Below are 14738 nucleotides of genomic sequence, written 5' to 3' on the forward strand. Positions count from 1 at the left end.
ATATGGAGAAATTGGATCTGTTCATGGGATTGTAAAATGGAACAACTGGAAAACAGCATGAAGCAGTATGCTGGGTCCTCAAAAAAATAAACACAGAACAACCATATTATCAATAATTTCACTTCTGGGTATACACCCAAAAGAAGACAGAGTCCCAAAGAAATTCTTGTGCATCCATCTTGACAGAGCATTATTCACAATAGCTAAAACATGAAAGGAATCCAAACGTCCACTGACAGTTGAATGGATAAGCAATGGATTGTATATACAATGGAATATTATTAGTCTTAAAAATAGAAGTTCTGACACATGCTACAACATGGATGAACATTAAATGGGGAATTATTGTTTAATGGCACAGTGTTTCAGATTTCCAAAATGAAAAGAGTTCTGAAGATGGATGGTGGCAATGGCTGAAGTACTGAATATCCCTAAACTGAACTTTTGAAATGGGTAAGGTGGTAAATATCATGTAATGCATATCTTACCACAATACGAATGTTTAAGCAAAAATGATTTTTAACCTAACTTATGAACCTGACCTAGTGCCAAATTTTTATAGATTAATATTTTAGCCACAAAGTGAGAAAGATACTACTAACAGCTCCCATGTATAGTTACCATAATGTTCATAAAAAGTCTGTTATTTTCCCAAGGTCATAGAGCTTACATAAGCAGCAGAACTGGAGTGTAGACCTTCAGAACCTGCTGCTTGGTCACTAGAGCCCTTTTGGAATTATTTTCTATGTTTAACATTAAAGAAGATAGCTAATTTAGCACTTTCTACCATTCAAGGCATATTCACAAACAGTAGCCCATTTAATCTCATAACTTATATATTAGGAGGGCAAGCAGTGAAATTTTTCTTCCCACCATTTTACAATTTACAACATTGAGGTTAAAGTTGTGTGTCTATTATGAGACCCAAAAGACAGAAAATGCAAAGTACATCAAAAACTCAGGCAGACTTAACTATGAAACACTGTGAATGAAATCTTTTTGCTTTGTTTAGTAAACTGAACAGGTTTTGTGCGTTAAAAGTGTTGATCTACTCCATTCCAGGACTGCATTATTTCCTCACAGTTAAATACTAAATTGTTTTGTTTCTTCTGGTTCAAAATGACAGAGTAGAAGGACAGGCACTCATCTCCTGCTGGAGCACCAAAATCACAACTAACTGTTGAACAACTATCAACAGGAGGATGCTGCTGCTGCTGCTGCTGCTAAGTTGCTTCAGTCGTGTCTGACTCTGTGCGACCTCATAGACAGCAGCCCACCAGGCTCTCCCGTCCCTGGGATTCTCCAGGCAAGAACACTGGAGTGGGTTGCCATTTCCTTCTCCAATGCATGAAAGTGAAGAGTGAAAGTGAAGTCGCTCACTCGTGTCTGACTCTTCACGACCCCATGGACTGCAGCCTACCAGGCTCCTCCGTCCATGGAATTCTCCAGGCAAGAGTACTGGAGTGAGGTGCCATTGCCTTCTCCAAGGAGGATGCTGGAACCTACTAAAAGAAGATACCCCATGTCCAAAGACAAAGAATAAGCCTCAGCAAGATGGTAGGAGGGGGTAATCATGATAAAATCAAATCCCATAGCCGCTGCAAGGGTGACCCACAAACTGGAGAACAATAATACCAAATAAGTTCTCCCACTGTTGTGAAGGTTTGGAACCATGTGTCAGGCTTCCCAGCCTGGGGACCCAACAAAGGGATTGGGAAACCCCAGGGAAGCTGACCTTGAAGAGCAAAGGGACTTGATTACAAAACTTCCACAGGACTAGGGGAAACAAAGACTCAAGACTTGGAGGGTACAAACAAAACCTTGTGCACACCAAGACTCAGAGGAAAGGAGCAGTGACTCCACAGGAGACTGAACCAAAACTACCCGCTAGTGTTGGAGGGTCTCCTGTGGAAGCCTGGGTCAGCAGGGCCTCACCACAGGAATGGAAGGACTGGCAGCAGCTTTCTGGGAAGGTCCCCTTTGGCCTAAACCCTGCTGGAGGTCACCATTAACCTGATCATACAACCCTTAGATCAAAGAGCTGGGTTGCCTCAGACCAAAAAACTACCAGGGAGGGAGCTCAACCCCACTCATCAGCAGATAACTGGATTAAGTTTTACTTGATTAAGTTTTAATTGTAAGTTTTACTCTACAAGGCCCTCTCAACAGTTCAGTTCAGTCCCTCAGTCCTTTGAGACTCTTTGTGACTCCATGGACTGCAGCACTCCCTGAGCTTACTCTAACTCATGTCCATCGAGTCAGTGATGTCATCAAACCATCTCATTCTCTGTCGTCCCCTTCTCTTCCTGCCTTCAATCTTTCCCAGCATCAGGGTCTTTTCCATTCAGTCAGTTCTTCCCATCAGGTGGCCAAAGTATTGGAGTTTCAGCTTCAGCATCAGTCCTTCCAATGAATATTCAGACTGATTTCCTTTAGGATTGACTGGTTGGATCTCCTTGCAGTCCAGGGGACTCTCAAGAGTCTTCTCCAACATCACATTTCAAAAGCATCAATTCTTCAGCACTCAGCTTTCTTTATGGTCCAATTCTCACATCCATACCTAACTACTGGAAAAACCTTAGCTTTGACTAGGTGGAACTTTGTTGACAAAGTACTGTCTCTGCTTTTCAATGTGCTGTCTGGGTTGGTCATAGCTTTTCTTCCAAGGAGCAAGCGTCTTTTAATTCCATGGCTGCAGTTACCATCTGCAGTGATTTTGGAACCCAAGTAAATAAAGTCTGTCACTGTTTCCATTGTTTCCCCGTCTATGTGCCATGAAGTGATGGGACCGGATGCCATAATCTTAGTTTTTTGAATGTTGAATTTTAACACAGCTTTTTCACACTCCTCTTTCACTTTCATCAAGAGGCTTTTTAGTTCTTCTTCACTTTCTGCAATAAGGGTGGTATCATCTTCATATCTGAGGTTATTGATATTTCTCCCGGCAATCTTGATTCCAGCTTGTGCTTCAACCAGCCCAGCGTTTCTCGTGATGTACTCTGCATAGAAGTTAAATAAGCAGGGTGACAATATACAGCCTTGACGTACTCCTTTCCCGATTTGAAACCAGTCTGTTGTTCCTTGTCCGTTTCTAACTGCTGCTTCTTGACTTACATACAGATTTCTCAGGAGGCAGGTAAGGTGGCCTAGTATTCCCATCACTTGCAGAATTTTCCAGTTTGTCGTGATCCACACAATCGAAGGCTTTATTGTAGTCAGTGAAGCAGAAATAGATGCTTTTCTGGAACTCTCTTGCTTTTTCAATGATCTGTTGGATGTTGGCAATTTGATTTCTGGTTCCTCTGGCTTTTCTAAAACCAACTTGAACATCTGAAATTTTCACAGTTCACGTAGTGTTGAAGCCTGGCTTGGAGAATTTTGAGCATTACTTTCCTATCATGTGAGATGAGTGCAATTGTGTTAGACAAAATATAAATTCAAACAGTTGAATATTGCTCTCTACCCCATCAGATCAGAAAAAATTGACATGTCACTGAGAATGTAGATATTCTAATATTTGTATACAGAGGCAGTGGTAATTTAAATTTATTTCATCCCTTTAGAAAGTAGTACTCTGGCAATTTCTGGTGAAGTTGAAGACAGGTGGACATAAAATCTTATTGTTTCCAAGGATCTTCTCCCTCTCTTGGGAGAAGATTGTGAGTCCTCACTCATTTCCATACATCTGGCCATCGTGCCCTGTAGCGGAAGTATATTTCCCTGTCCCATTGCCCAGGATTTGGTCATGTGATTTAATTTGGCCAACTGAATATGAGCATACATGGTACCCCTTCTATAAATAGAAGTCATTGCAAATTTCTGTCAGCCCCATGCCCCTATTTCCATAAGGGTGTGCACTAGGCAGGAGCTATTTCCATCGAAATTGCAACAATTAGAGTAAAATATTTTAGAATTTCTGAAGAGATTTTCCAGTTACAGACTTCTTTTGGTGAAGAATTCTTTTTTCTTTTTTTTACATGTAAGGAAAATGAAAGCAAAGTCCCAATGTATCACACAAATATCTTTATTATTCAAATGTTTATAAATTATATGATTTTATTTATGCATAAAAACATTTCTAGAACATGTTATACATTTCGTAATAATGTTTGTAACTGGTTTCAGGCACATAGTGCAAAATACTTCTTTTCTGATACAGAGATCCCTAAATGTTTATTTAACCACATTGGTACAAAATTGCTTTAGTACCTTATATGGTACAGTATACCCCTAATAGTTTGAAAAAGAAAAACTTTGTGGGTAAAATTACTACACTACTATTTCCTGGCAAAAATCTATCATTAGATTCAGCTTCCTTGGTTTATAGAGGAGGTTATCATAGAAAAATATTATCTATGATTCTTTTAAAATCAAATGGTTGTATAATACACAATTAAATTATTCACCTAAAAAAATCTCTTAATACCTGAGCATTTACTCATGAATAGTTAATTTTTATACTATCTTTCATGTTCTGGATTTGAGAGACCTCAGATATAAAATAACTTGAACTCTCTAATAAAAATTTTGCATATGTAAACATAATTTTATGTTTACCAAAACAGGTTCTTCAAAATGTCAATAATTCTTAATTTTCTACTTGATTAATAAAATACAGTACATAACTTTGAGAAAATAAATTTTTTAAGAGTAGACATATAGGCATATAAGTTATAAAGACATGATAGAATATAAACATTTTAAAAACAATGTATTGCTCTTATAAGTACAATCAAATTAGAGGTAGGTGTTTTTAAGTGAAATTCTACTATATCATATCTTATTCTGTATTATACCCACAAAATTTCATGTTTAGTATTTAACCCAACTATATACTTTAATTACAAAACTATATTATATTTTAGGATGATTTTTTTGAAGCACCATAATGCACAGTTAAAAATTAAAGGAAACATAAAACAAGGTATCTAAGCTGTATCAGTAGAAAGTATAATGGCTATGTACTTTTTTGATGTGACCATTGATTTGTTATTCTCCTGACAGATTCAATAATGTTTATGATTTAAGTTCATTTTCCTAATTTTTACTTGCTCCACTTTAACAAGTAGAATAAACATTTCATTGTACAGTAGGATGTGAGCAGAGATTTACATGTGTGTTTACAGGCATAACATAATTCTGGTCCAGTGCAATCTGTTAACAGCAGTATTATCTTAGCATAATTCAAACATCCCTGTATGCCCTACCATAAATTATTTCATCCTTTTAAGGATCCTGATTAGAGCCATGTATCATTGAGTTTATTTCAAAGGCCTTGAAAAATTAAGCAGTGATTGACTCCTCATGAGCATCCTAGAAAAAAGGCACAAATATTTTAGACATAAATCTCAGGAAGGAATAAAAAAACAAGCACCAGCTATTTGCAGGTTCCAGAGAATGTCTCCTCTTTGGGACACACTTTTCTTCTGAATGTTCACACTACTTGAATTGGGAGACCAGTAGTCATGTGAGGAATACACTTTCCACAGAATCCTCCACATCTGCCATAGACTTTGGTTCCATCCTGAAAATAGAAGAGGCAGAGATACAGGAGAATCTGTTACATGCAGGTATCTGTGTGCACAAGGCAGAAAAGCAAACACTTTGAATCATGTGGCTGAAATAATTAGCCAAGGTTTCCTATAACAATTACACTTGAGGTCAAAGATCATGCCATTTCAGGATTAGTTGAAATCTGTGGTCACAGGAATTAGAGAACCCGAGATTCATATTAGCCACTTGATGATTATAAACCACACTTTATGTTAGACAATTCATCTCAATCCACGTATTTTTCATCAAGGTGTCTATTTGCTTCAATGAGTTTATTAAAACCTCTCCCAATTTGTTATCCAGTGTTTCTCACAGACTGAATAAAAGAAAGGTATTAGGATTTTATATAAGATTCTCATGGACTAAATAAAAGAAGGATATTATGCAAACTTGACCTTAACTTCAAACATCTCCTGGAAGCATTAGAAACACAGCTTGAAGAAAATATAAAAGGTGATAGAATGGAGGGAAAGAATTGGATTGAAAGTAATAATTATAATTAGACACAGAGTCAGACACAACTTAGTGACTAAACAACAACAAAAAAGGAGATTCTTCTTCATTTTTTTTTGTTTGTTTGTTTTTTAGAAAAGCAGAGCTGCTAACAGAGGAATGGGTGGGCAGAGGCTGGTGAAGGAAGTGATGAGGACAGGATAGATTTTCTTTCCAGACTGTCTTCCAACTTTAGGTCCAAAAGTCAAAAGGCCTTTTGATAGGATGAAACAAAAATAGTTTGAACTCTTATGGTTTCTACAGAAGGTAAGTTTTGCTTTATTTATGTTTTTGTTTTTTTAATCTAAGGAGGGAGGATAGGAAAGGAAACTGGGTTCCTGAAACTTTTGAGGATAAAGAATGTTTTGAGATCAGGGGCTTTTGAAGTTGCCTCTTCTTTCAAAAGCTTTCTACACTCTAGAGAATCTGAGTAAACAGAGAAGGGGATGGCAGTAAAAATTCCAATTTATATACATTCCTGTCCTCAAATGGATCAAGTAAACCCCTAATCTTGTTTAACTTTACTAGGAAATGAAAATATGTGTTCATTTCCATAAGTACATTTGGGTTTCATAAGTCAGAGTTTCATTCACACCATGCATCAGATCTCAGGAAATACCTTCATGCGCAAACTCTTTGACTGAGGAAGAAATTCTTAATTAAGTAAACAAATAGTCTGTACAATAAAACTTAAACGCAAAAGGAATGGTTGTACTAAATATTCATTTTTACTGCTGCCCTTGGCCAGCTGTCATTTAACCAGAAGATACCTAACAACTAGATAAAGTCAGCATTGCAGTGTCTAAATTTTATACCTGCTCAGAACATATTTTAACCTAAGTAATTGATTTATTTCCATTCTTCTACCCAAAATAATGAGACCTAAATTTGCCAAATAAATATTTAGAAATAAATAGCCATTTTAAAAGCCTACTATTTACCCATATGATAGAAATAATAAAAATATAAATTCTTTATTAATTAAAACACAATTTCATAATAGTCAGAAATAAAGTATTTTAAAGTCTGCAAATATCAGAAAATTGAATTTCATTTACAAGTAGTATTCATTTTTAGGAATGAAGTCACTTTTAGCAAAAGAAAGAAAAATTATAAAACCTTGGAGTAGACAGGGACTATTGATGGTACTGATTTAAATGGTGCAATATAGGTGAGAACAGAAATTATAACACAGATCTTGATTTAATGTAGATCAGGTCATGCTATCTAAGATGTGGTAATTCTAAGTACCAGGAGCCATCTCATAAATTTTATGTGCTAGCACACTGCACCAGCACCAAAATTAGGAGGATAATACATTAGATAATACTTTAGATAATACGTGTGCTATAGGAAAAATTAAAATCCCAGTGCACCAGCTCTGAGCTCCTTGTCTCGTGCATTGAACATGGACTGGTGATCTGTTTCACACATGGTAATATACATGTTTCAGTGCTATTCTCTCAAATCATGACAATGTTTTCTAAATAAAGATAGACGAGGAAAATGTTCATACAACCATACAACCATAAAAATATTCCTAATTCTTGAAGAAACTATAAAGGATGTTCATTAAATGACAAATGACTCCAACATCACTAAATCGCTAAATCAAAGCAGTGAGGAAAATAAACCAAAAATTTACCTCTCACTTTGAAATATTAAAATGTAACAGTCTTTAATAATTAGAGTATAGCTAAAAAGACTACCTTTTTTTGAAGCACCTGTTTTACAAACCATTAGCCCCAAACTTGAACTACTTAAATCTATATGCTCTGGCACTTGATTTCATGCACAGATATCTATAGCCTAAACATGAATGTGTATATATATAAAACCTCCATAAGCACATGAATAAAAATGAACCTCAGTCCATAATTTCATGTTAGTTATACCCCATCATAATGTAACATACCCCATTATATGAAAGAACTCATTAGTAATTAACTTCATATAATTCTGGATTTAAGGCAGAGTAATTTAACACTACTTCACATTACAGAAGTATTTCAGACAGGCTTTTTGGTCCAGCAGGACTTACCTGTGATCTGTGAATGATCACAGAGGCATAACTGCCCTGAGCCAGCCACTTTGCTGTACTGGATATCTTCATCCCAGTTCCTGCCAAATTAATGCTGAACTGTCCCTTGATTATAAATAAAAAGTAAAAAAATAAGACTAGATGGAATTAGTAAAAAAAATATTTACGCATGTACTTGGCTGGAAACACATGAATTGGCATGATCTAAAAAACTTGCCTTCCTAGGTTCTTTAGAAAATGAAAGAACATTGATACAAACCATACACTTTCTTACACTAACGAAATGAGCAAGCTAAAGATTTTTTTAACTGATTACAAATAAATCTTCTTAATTACAAGGGAAAACTGAAATAATGCCAGATAGTGTTATTTGTTGAAGAGTAATTCTGTCCAGTCCTAGGACTCTAGTAATTGACAGCTAGAGCTTACATTCCTATAGCATCAGCAACAGCAAGTCTAGATAGAAGGGGCGTCATAGGGACTGGTACCAGACTAGCATTTATCCAGTTTCCATTTTTGACCCCTCACTGCTAACTTCACTGATAAGTTACACCTATTTAATGTATTTCCTTCTGTTATTGTGCCCTTACATCTATCACACAAAAACTATTGAATATAGTATTATGGTCCCAGCTATCACATCCTTTTAAGTACCCAAAAGTGTTATGCAGATGTGTGATGCCACATGAATTACACACATGGTATGTGAGCCCCCTAGTGGCATTATGGTCTAATTATTTTCAAGACACAAGAACCATTTTATGTCAAAATATTCTAGACTATCACTGTTAAAAACTAAACTTTAAATATCTGTTAAGTAAGAAAGCGCATGACTAAAATGGATAAAATTTGTGGCATTCATGTATGTGATCTCACAGTACAAAATTACACACTGAAAAGCTGAAGTATTTAATGAATGCTAATTAAGCCTACTCCAATGTTCAATATACATATAGATTTAGAGCTATATTAGGCCAATCTTAGATCACGTCACAATATTCCGTGGCCTAGGGCACAGGAATCTTGAGCAAAACTGTGATAAAACATTAAGAATTATGTTACGTGACGGGAAATACTATCTTTCATGAAAGCAAAAGTAAAATAGATTTCACATATATTTGTAATATAAATTACTACAATTGCTAAAAATTATGTATCAATTCAGTTTATTAAGTTAGATTTCTTATCATTCACATACTTATTTAAAATCAAAATAGATTCAAATGTATTTATAATACAATGATAATATATGCAGAATTTTCCCCAAAACAGAAATAATTTGTTTTAGATAAATTCCAAACAAAGTTTATTATTATATACATCATTTAGTTATGGAATTTAAAATGCCTGTATGTTTGCTTCATTGATGTAACCCTAGATTCCAAAAGAAGGCCTAGGAACCCAGCGTGTGTGTGTGCTTAGTCATTCAGTCACGTCCAACTCTTTGCTACCCCATGGACTATAGTCCTCCAGACTCCTCTGTCCATGGGGATTCTCCAGGCAAGAATACTGGAATGGGTTACCATGCCCTCCTCCAGGGGATCTTCCCAACCCAGGGATAGAACCCAGGCCTCCTGCATTGCAGGCAGATTCTTTACTGTCTGAACCATAAGGAAGGCCCATTCAGGTACTCAGTAAGTGTTTTTAAATGGATGAATTAAGTGCAATATTATAAATATTAAATTTTAGCATCATAAAAGTTAATGTATAAATACATATCTAAACCCTTTATACTTGCGATAATGACAGTAACACTAGACACATCAGAATTTTATATTAGTAAATATTTAAATTAAAACTAATTCTAAGGATATATTCTACTATTTGATACTTAGTCATCTGATACAGGTTTTGGACTAAATACTTAATCCCACATTAACTCATAAGTCAGCTTCTTGCCAAATAAAAGAAATGGAAATATATTCTGTGAAGGAGCTTTTCTGTAACTAACCATTTACGGCACTCTTGTTGTGTCATGCAGTATTTTCACAACTTAATATTTATCGTTTACCTCCCTGCTCAACATTGCTGGGAAGCATTCAAATGTATATACACTGGAAGTGAAAGAAAAAAATCCAACTGAGCAATGAGAGAGTCAAGTGGTCATTAACACAATCAGTTGGGTCTAGAAATATCTATTGCTTCATTTCTTCAGATTAATTTTCAAGAGCTTTGCTTACGTCTTTAGTCCTTCTTCAAAAACTAATACAATATTGTAAAGTTTAAAAATAAAAATAAAATAGGTAAATAGCAAAAAAAAAAAAAGAAGTAAAGAATCAGAGAGAAAATGATTGATATGGAAATTGATATGGAAGGCAAACAAAAAAATAAAAATCCAACACATTTAAAAAAAAAAAAAAAAAAAGCTACATAATGGTACCAAGAAGTAGAAAAACAGATCATCTGAAACTGGGGATGATATCAATTGAGGTAAAAATACATTTCACTCATTTGTTCAAAATTGAGTGGCAGACTTAGTGTCAAGTAGCCACAGGAGTGGAAAGGTCAATCCTTATCCCAATTCCCAAGAAGGGCAGTACTAAAGAATGTTCAAACCACCAAACAATTACACTCATCTCCCATGCTAGTAAGGTTATGCTTAAAATCCCGCATGCTAGGCTTCAGCATTATGTGAACTGAGAACTTCCAGATGTTCAACCTGGGCTTAGAAAAGGCAGAGGAACCAGAGACCAAATTGGCAACATTTGCTGGATCACAGAGAAAGCAAGGGAATTCTAGAAAAACATCTACCTCTGTTGCATTCACTGTGCTGAAACCTTCAACTCTGTGGATAATAACAAACTGTGGAAAACGGTTAAAGAGACAGGAATACCAGGCCATCTTATTTATCGGTCTCTTGAGAAACCTGTATGCCAGTCAAGAAGCAACAGTTAGAATCTTGTACAGAACAACTGACTGGTTCAAGATTGAGAAAGGAGTACGACAAGGCCTGTTTACTGTCACCCTGTTTATTTAACTTATAAGCCGAGCACATCATGAGAAATGCTGGGTTGGATGAGTTACAAGCTGGAATCAAGATTGCCAGGAGAAACATCAACAACCTCAGATATGAGGATGGTACCACTCTAATGGCAGAAAGTGAAGAGGAAAAAAACAACCTCTTGATGACGGTGAAGGAGAAGAGTGAAAAGGCCGGCTTCAAACGAAATATTTAAAAAACTAAGATCATAGCAACCGGCCCATCACTTCATGGCAAATAGAAGGGGAAAAGGTGGAAGCAGTGACTGATTTCCTCTTCTTGGGCTCTAAAATCACTGCGGACGTTGACTGCAGCCATGAAATCAGAAGACAACTCTGGGAGATGCTGAGAGACAAGAAAGCCTGATGTGCTGCAGTCCATGGGGTCACAGAGTCAGACACAACTTGGTGACTGAATAACAACAACTGTGGGAGTACAGAGAAAGGTCTTAGTCTTGATCTGAGAAGGGAAGCATAGATTGATGGTTGCCAGAGGCAGGAGTCAAGAGGAAGGGAAGTGTGTGAGGGTGGACAAAAAAGAAAACCTTCCAGTGACAAGATAAATCACAAGTGGAAGTACGGTGATTCCAAAGAACTAAGAATTCGACAAATAGGAATGTCTTCCTTGAATAATTAGCTTCATTAAAGGAAAATATACTTATGGATACAGAGGGAAAGCATAGAAATAGATGCAAGCTTTAAAGTTCCACTTCTTGGACTGACTGCTTGGTTCATACGTCCCCATTATGTCATTAGGTTTTACAGTTTTAAAGTTTGTTCCATCTATTTTACTATGAAAAGGATCTATAAATCTAATGCAATTCCAAAAAGAGAACTGATTCTAAAATTTATATAACTTTATATTTATATTTCTTTTATAAAGAAATTAAAATAATTAAAACAAGTTTGAAAAGAAAATAATAAAGTTAAAGGACCCACACTACCTTGTTTTAACACTTATTATAAGGCTATCACTGGAGAAGGGCACGGCAACCCACTTCAGTATTCTTGCCTGGAGAACCCCATGGACAGAGGGGCCTGGTGGGCTTCAGTCCATAGGGATGCAAAGAGCCAGACACAATTGAGCCAGACACAATTTAGCACACATGTGAGCATAAAGCTGTCACAGGTGGTGCTAGTGTTAAAGAACCTGCCTGCCAATGCAGGAGATATAAGAGATGTGGGTTTAATCCCTGGATCAGGAAGATCTCCTGGAGTAAGAAATGGCAACATGCTCCAGTATTCTTGCCTGGAAAATTCTATGGACAGAGGAGCCTATCAGGCTATGGTCCATGGGGTCAAAGAGTCAGATGCAACTGAGCACACACACACATCCACACCCAAACATAAAGCTATCATAACCAAGACAGTGCTGTGATGGTGAGAGAGAGACATGTCGATCAATGGATCAGAACAGAGAGTCAGAAATAGACTCAAAATATGTGCAATTGACTTCTTTTGGCCACACCACATGGCAAGTGGAATCTTAGTTCCCTGACTAGAGATTGAACCTGGAGCCACTGCATTGGACGCACAGATTCTTAAACACTGAACCACCAAGGAAGTCCCCTCCATTTGATTTTTGACAAAGGTGGAAAGGAGAGAAACAACTGCCTTCTCAACAAGTGGTGTTAGGACAATTGGATGTCTATAGGCAAAACTCTTCCAACTTCATACAAAATTAGTTCAAAATCAATCATAGGTCTAGATGTAAAACATACAACTATAAATTTTTTTAAGAAAACATAGCAGAAAATCTTTGTAACTTGGACTAAGTCAAAGAGTTCTTAAATAAGACACTAAATGTCATAAAGAAAAAAATGGTAAATTTGAATTCATTAAACTTTAAAACCTCCACTTAAGTGTAAGACACTTAAGAAAAAGAAGAGATAAGGTTCAGACCATGAGTGAAACATTTGCAAACGCTATATACAACAAAATATTTGTATCCAGACTATATACAGAACTCTCAGGACTTCCCTGGTAGTACAGAGGATAAGAATCTGCCTGCCAGTGCAGGGGACACAGATGTAGAAAGATTTGCTCCTTGGTGTAAGAAGATTCCACATGCCATGGGGCAACTAAGCCCATGCACTTAGAGCCCATACTCAACGACAAGATAAACCACTGCAATGAGAAGAACACACACCACAGCTAGAGAGAAACCCCTGCCACCACAGCTAGAGAAAGCTGATGAGCAGCAACAAAGACCCAGGGAAGCCAAAAATTAATTAACTAATTTTAAAAAAAGAACTGTCAGAACTATAAACATTAATGGACAATTAGGAAACAAACAACTTAATTGTTTAGATGAGAAAAGACTTGGATATACACTTTACCAAAGAGGATACTCAGATGACAAATAAGCACATGAAAGATGCTTAACATTATTGCTGCTGCTGCTGCTAAGTCGCTTCAGTCGTGCCTGACTCTGTGTGACCCCATAGACGGCAGCCCACTAGGCTCCTCTGTCCCTAGGATTCTCCAGGCAAGAATACTGGAGTGGGCTGCCTTAACATTATTAGTGAAATATAAATTAAAACTACAAAAAGATATCACTGAAGATGGAGAAATAAAAAACTTGACAATACTAAGTGCTGACAAAGAAGAAAAACAACTAGAAATTTAATCTTTGCTGATGGGAATTTTAGAATGGTACAGTCACTGTATCAAACAGTTTGGATGGGGGGTGGGTAGGAGGGAGGTCCAAGAAGGCCGGGATATATGTATACTCATGACTGATTCACATGGCCGTACAGTGGAAACCAATACAACATTGTACAGCAGTTATTCTTCAATTAAAAATAAATTAAAACAACAAAAATAAACTAGTTTGCAAGTTTCCTATAAAGTTAAACATACATACACCATATGACCCTACAATCTCACTCACAGGCATTTCTCCCAGAGAAATGAAAATACATGTACACACAAAAACCTGTACGCAAATGTGCCTATCCGCTCAATCCATAATTTCCAAATTCTATAAGCAACCCGTTTTCTTCCAACAAATGAACACTGTAGGATAACTGTATGACATCTGATTGATGGAGTAATGCTTAGCAATGAAAAAGAACAAATTATTGATACATGCAGCATGCAAAAAACAGATGGACCTCAAAAGCATTACATTGACCAATGTAATGAGAAGGAGGCCAATCTCAAGAGGTTACACAGTGTGTGACTTCATTTCTATGACATTTCTATGTCGTCCCAGAAAATGCAAAATTAAAGCAATAAAGAAAAGATCAGTGTTTACCAGGAGGTAGGTGGGAGGAAGGAATTGACTCCACGGAGGAAGTGTGAGGGAGTTGTTCTATATTCAGAGTATGGTGCTAACAACATGAATTTGCATACATGTTTAAAACTGTATATTAATAAAGGCAATTTTACTGTTATCTTTTTTCAATTTAAAATGTGAATGGATATAACGTCTAAAGAAAAAAAAAAATTCCACTTGACTTGAAAACAAAACCCAACTACATTCTATATGTAAGAAACACATTTCAAACAAAGTGACTCAGAAAAGCAAAAATTAAAAGTATGTGCAGCAGTGAAGACAGAATTACTGTGTTGACTTACAGTGATTGTCTTAAAAAAAGTTAAGATAAATTAATTAATTTTAAAAAAAAGGATGTGCAAGACTATACAGACTTCCCAGGTGGTGCCAGTG

The 14738-nt window shown here is 36.4% G+C and overlaps 1 protein-coding gene across 5 annotated transcripts in view; it reads right to left on the bottom strand.

The window, feature by feature from the left end:
* Positions 1-3856: 3856 nt before the first annotated feature.
* ADAMTS20 (ADAM metallopeptidase with thrombospondin type 1 motif 20) overlaps positions 3857-14738 on the bottom strand; it is a 203690-nt gene continuing 192808 nt past the window's right edge. For 2 of the 5 annotated variants that reach the window (XM_055581294.1, XM_055581285.1), the window contains exons 33-34: positions 8087-8191; positions 3857-5524 (exon numbers count right to left, since the gene is read on the bottom strand). In XM_055581294.1, the coding sequence (XP_055437269.1) occupies positions 5435-5524; positions 8087-8191 (195 nt within the window). In that variant the 3' untranslated portion in view covers positions 3857-5434. The remainder of the gene's footprint in view (positions 5525-8086; positions 8192-14738) is intronic. The other 3 variants (XM_055581273.1, XM_055581282.1, XM_055581264.1) reach the window with 2 other exon arrangements.

Source organism: Bubalus kerabau, chromosome 1, assembly GCF_029407905.1.
Source record: "Bubalus kerabau isolate K-KA32 ecotype Philippines breed swamp buffalo chromosome 1, PCC_UOA_SB_1v2, whole genome shotgun sequence".
Taxonomy (NCBI): Eukaryota; Metazoa; Chordata; class Mammalia; order Artiodactyla; family Bovidae; genus Bubalus; species Bubalus kerabau.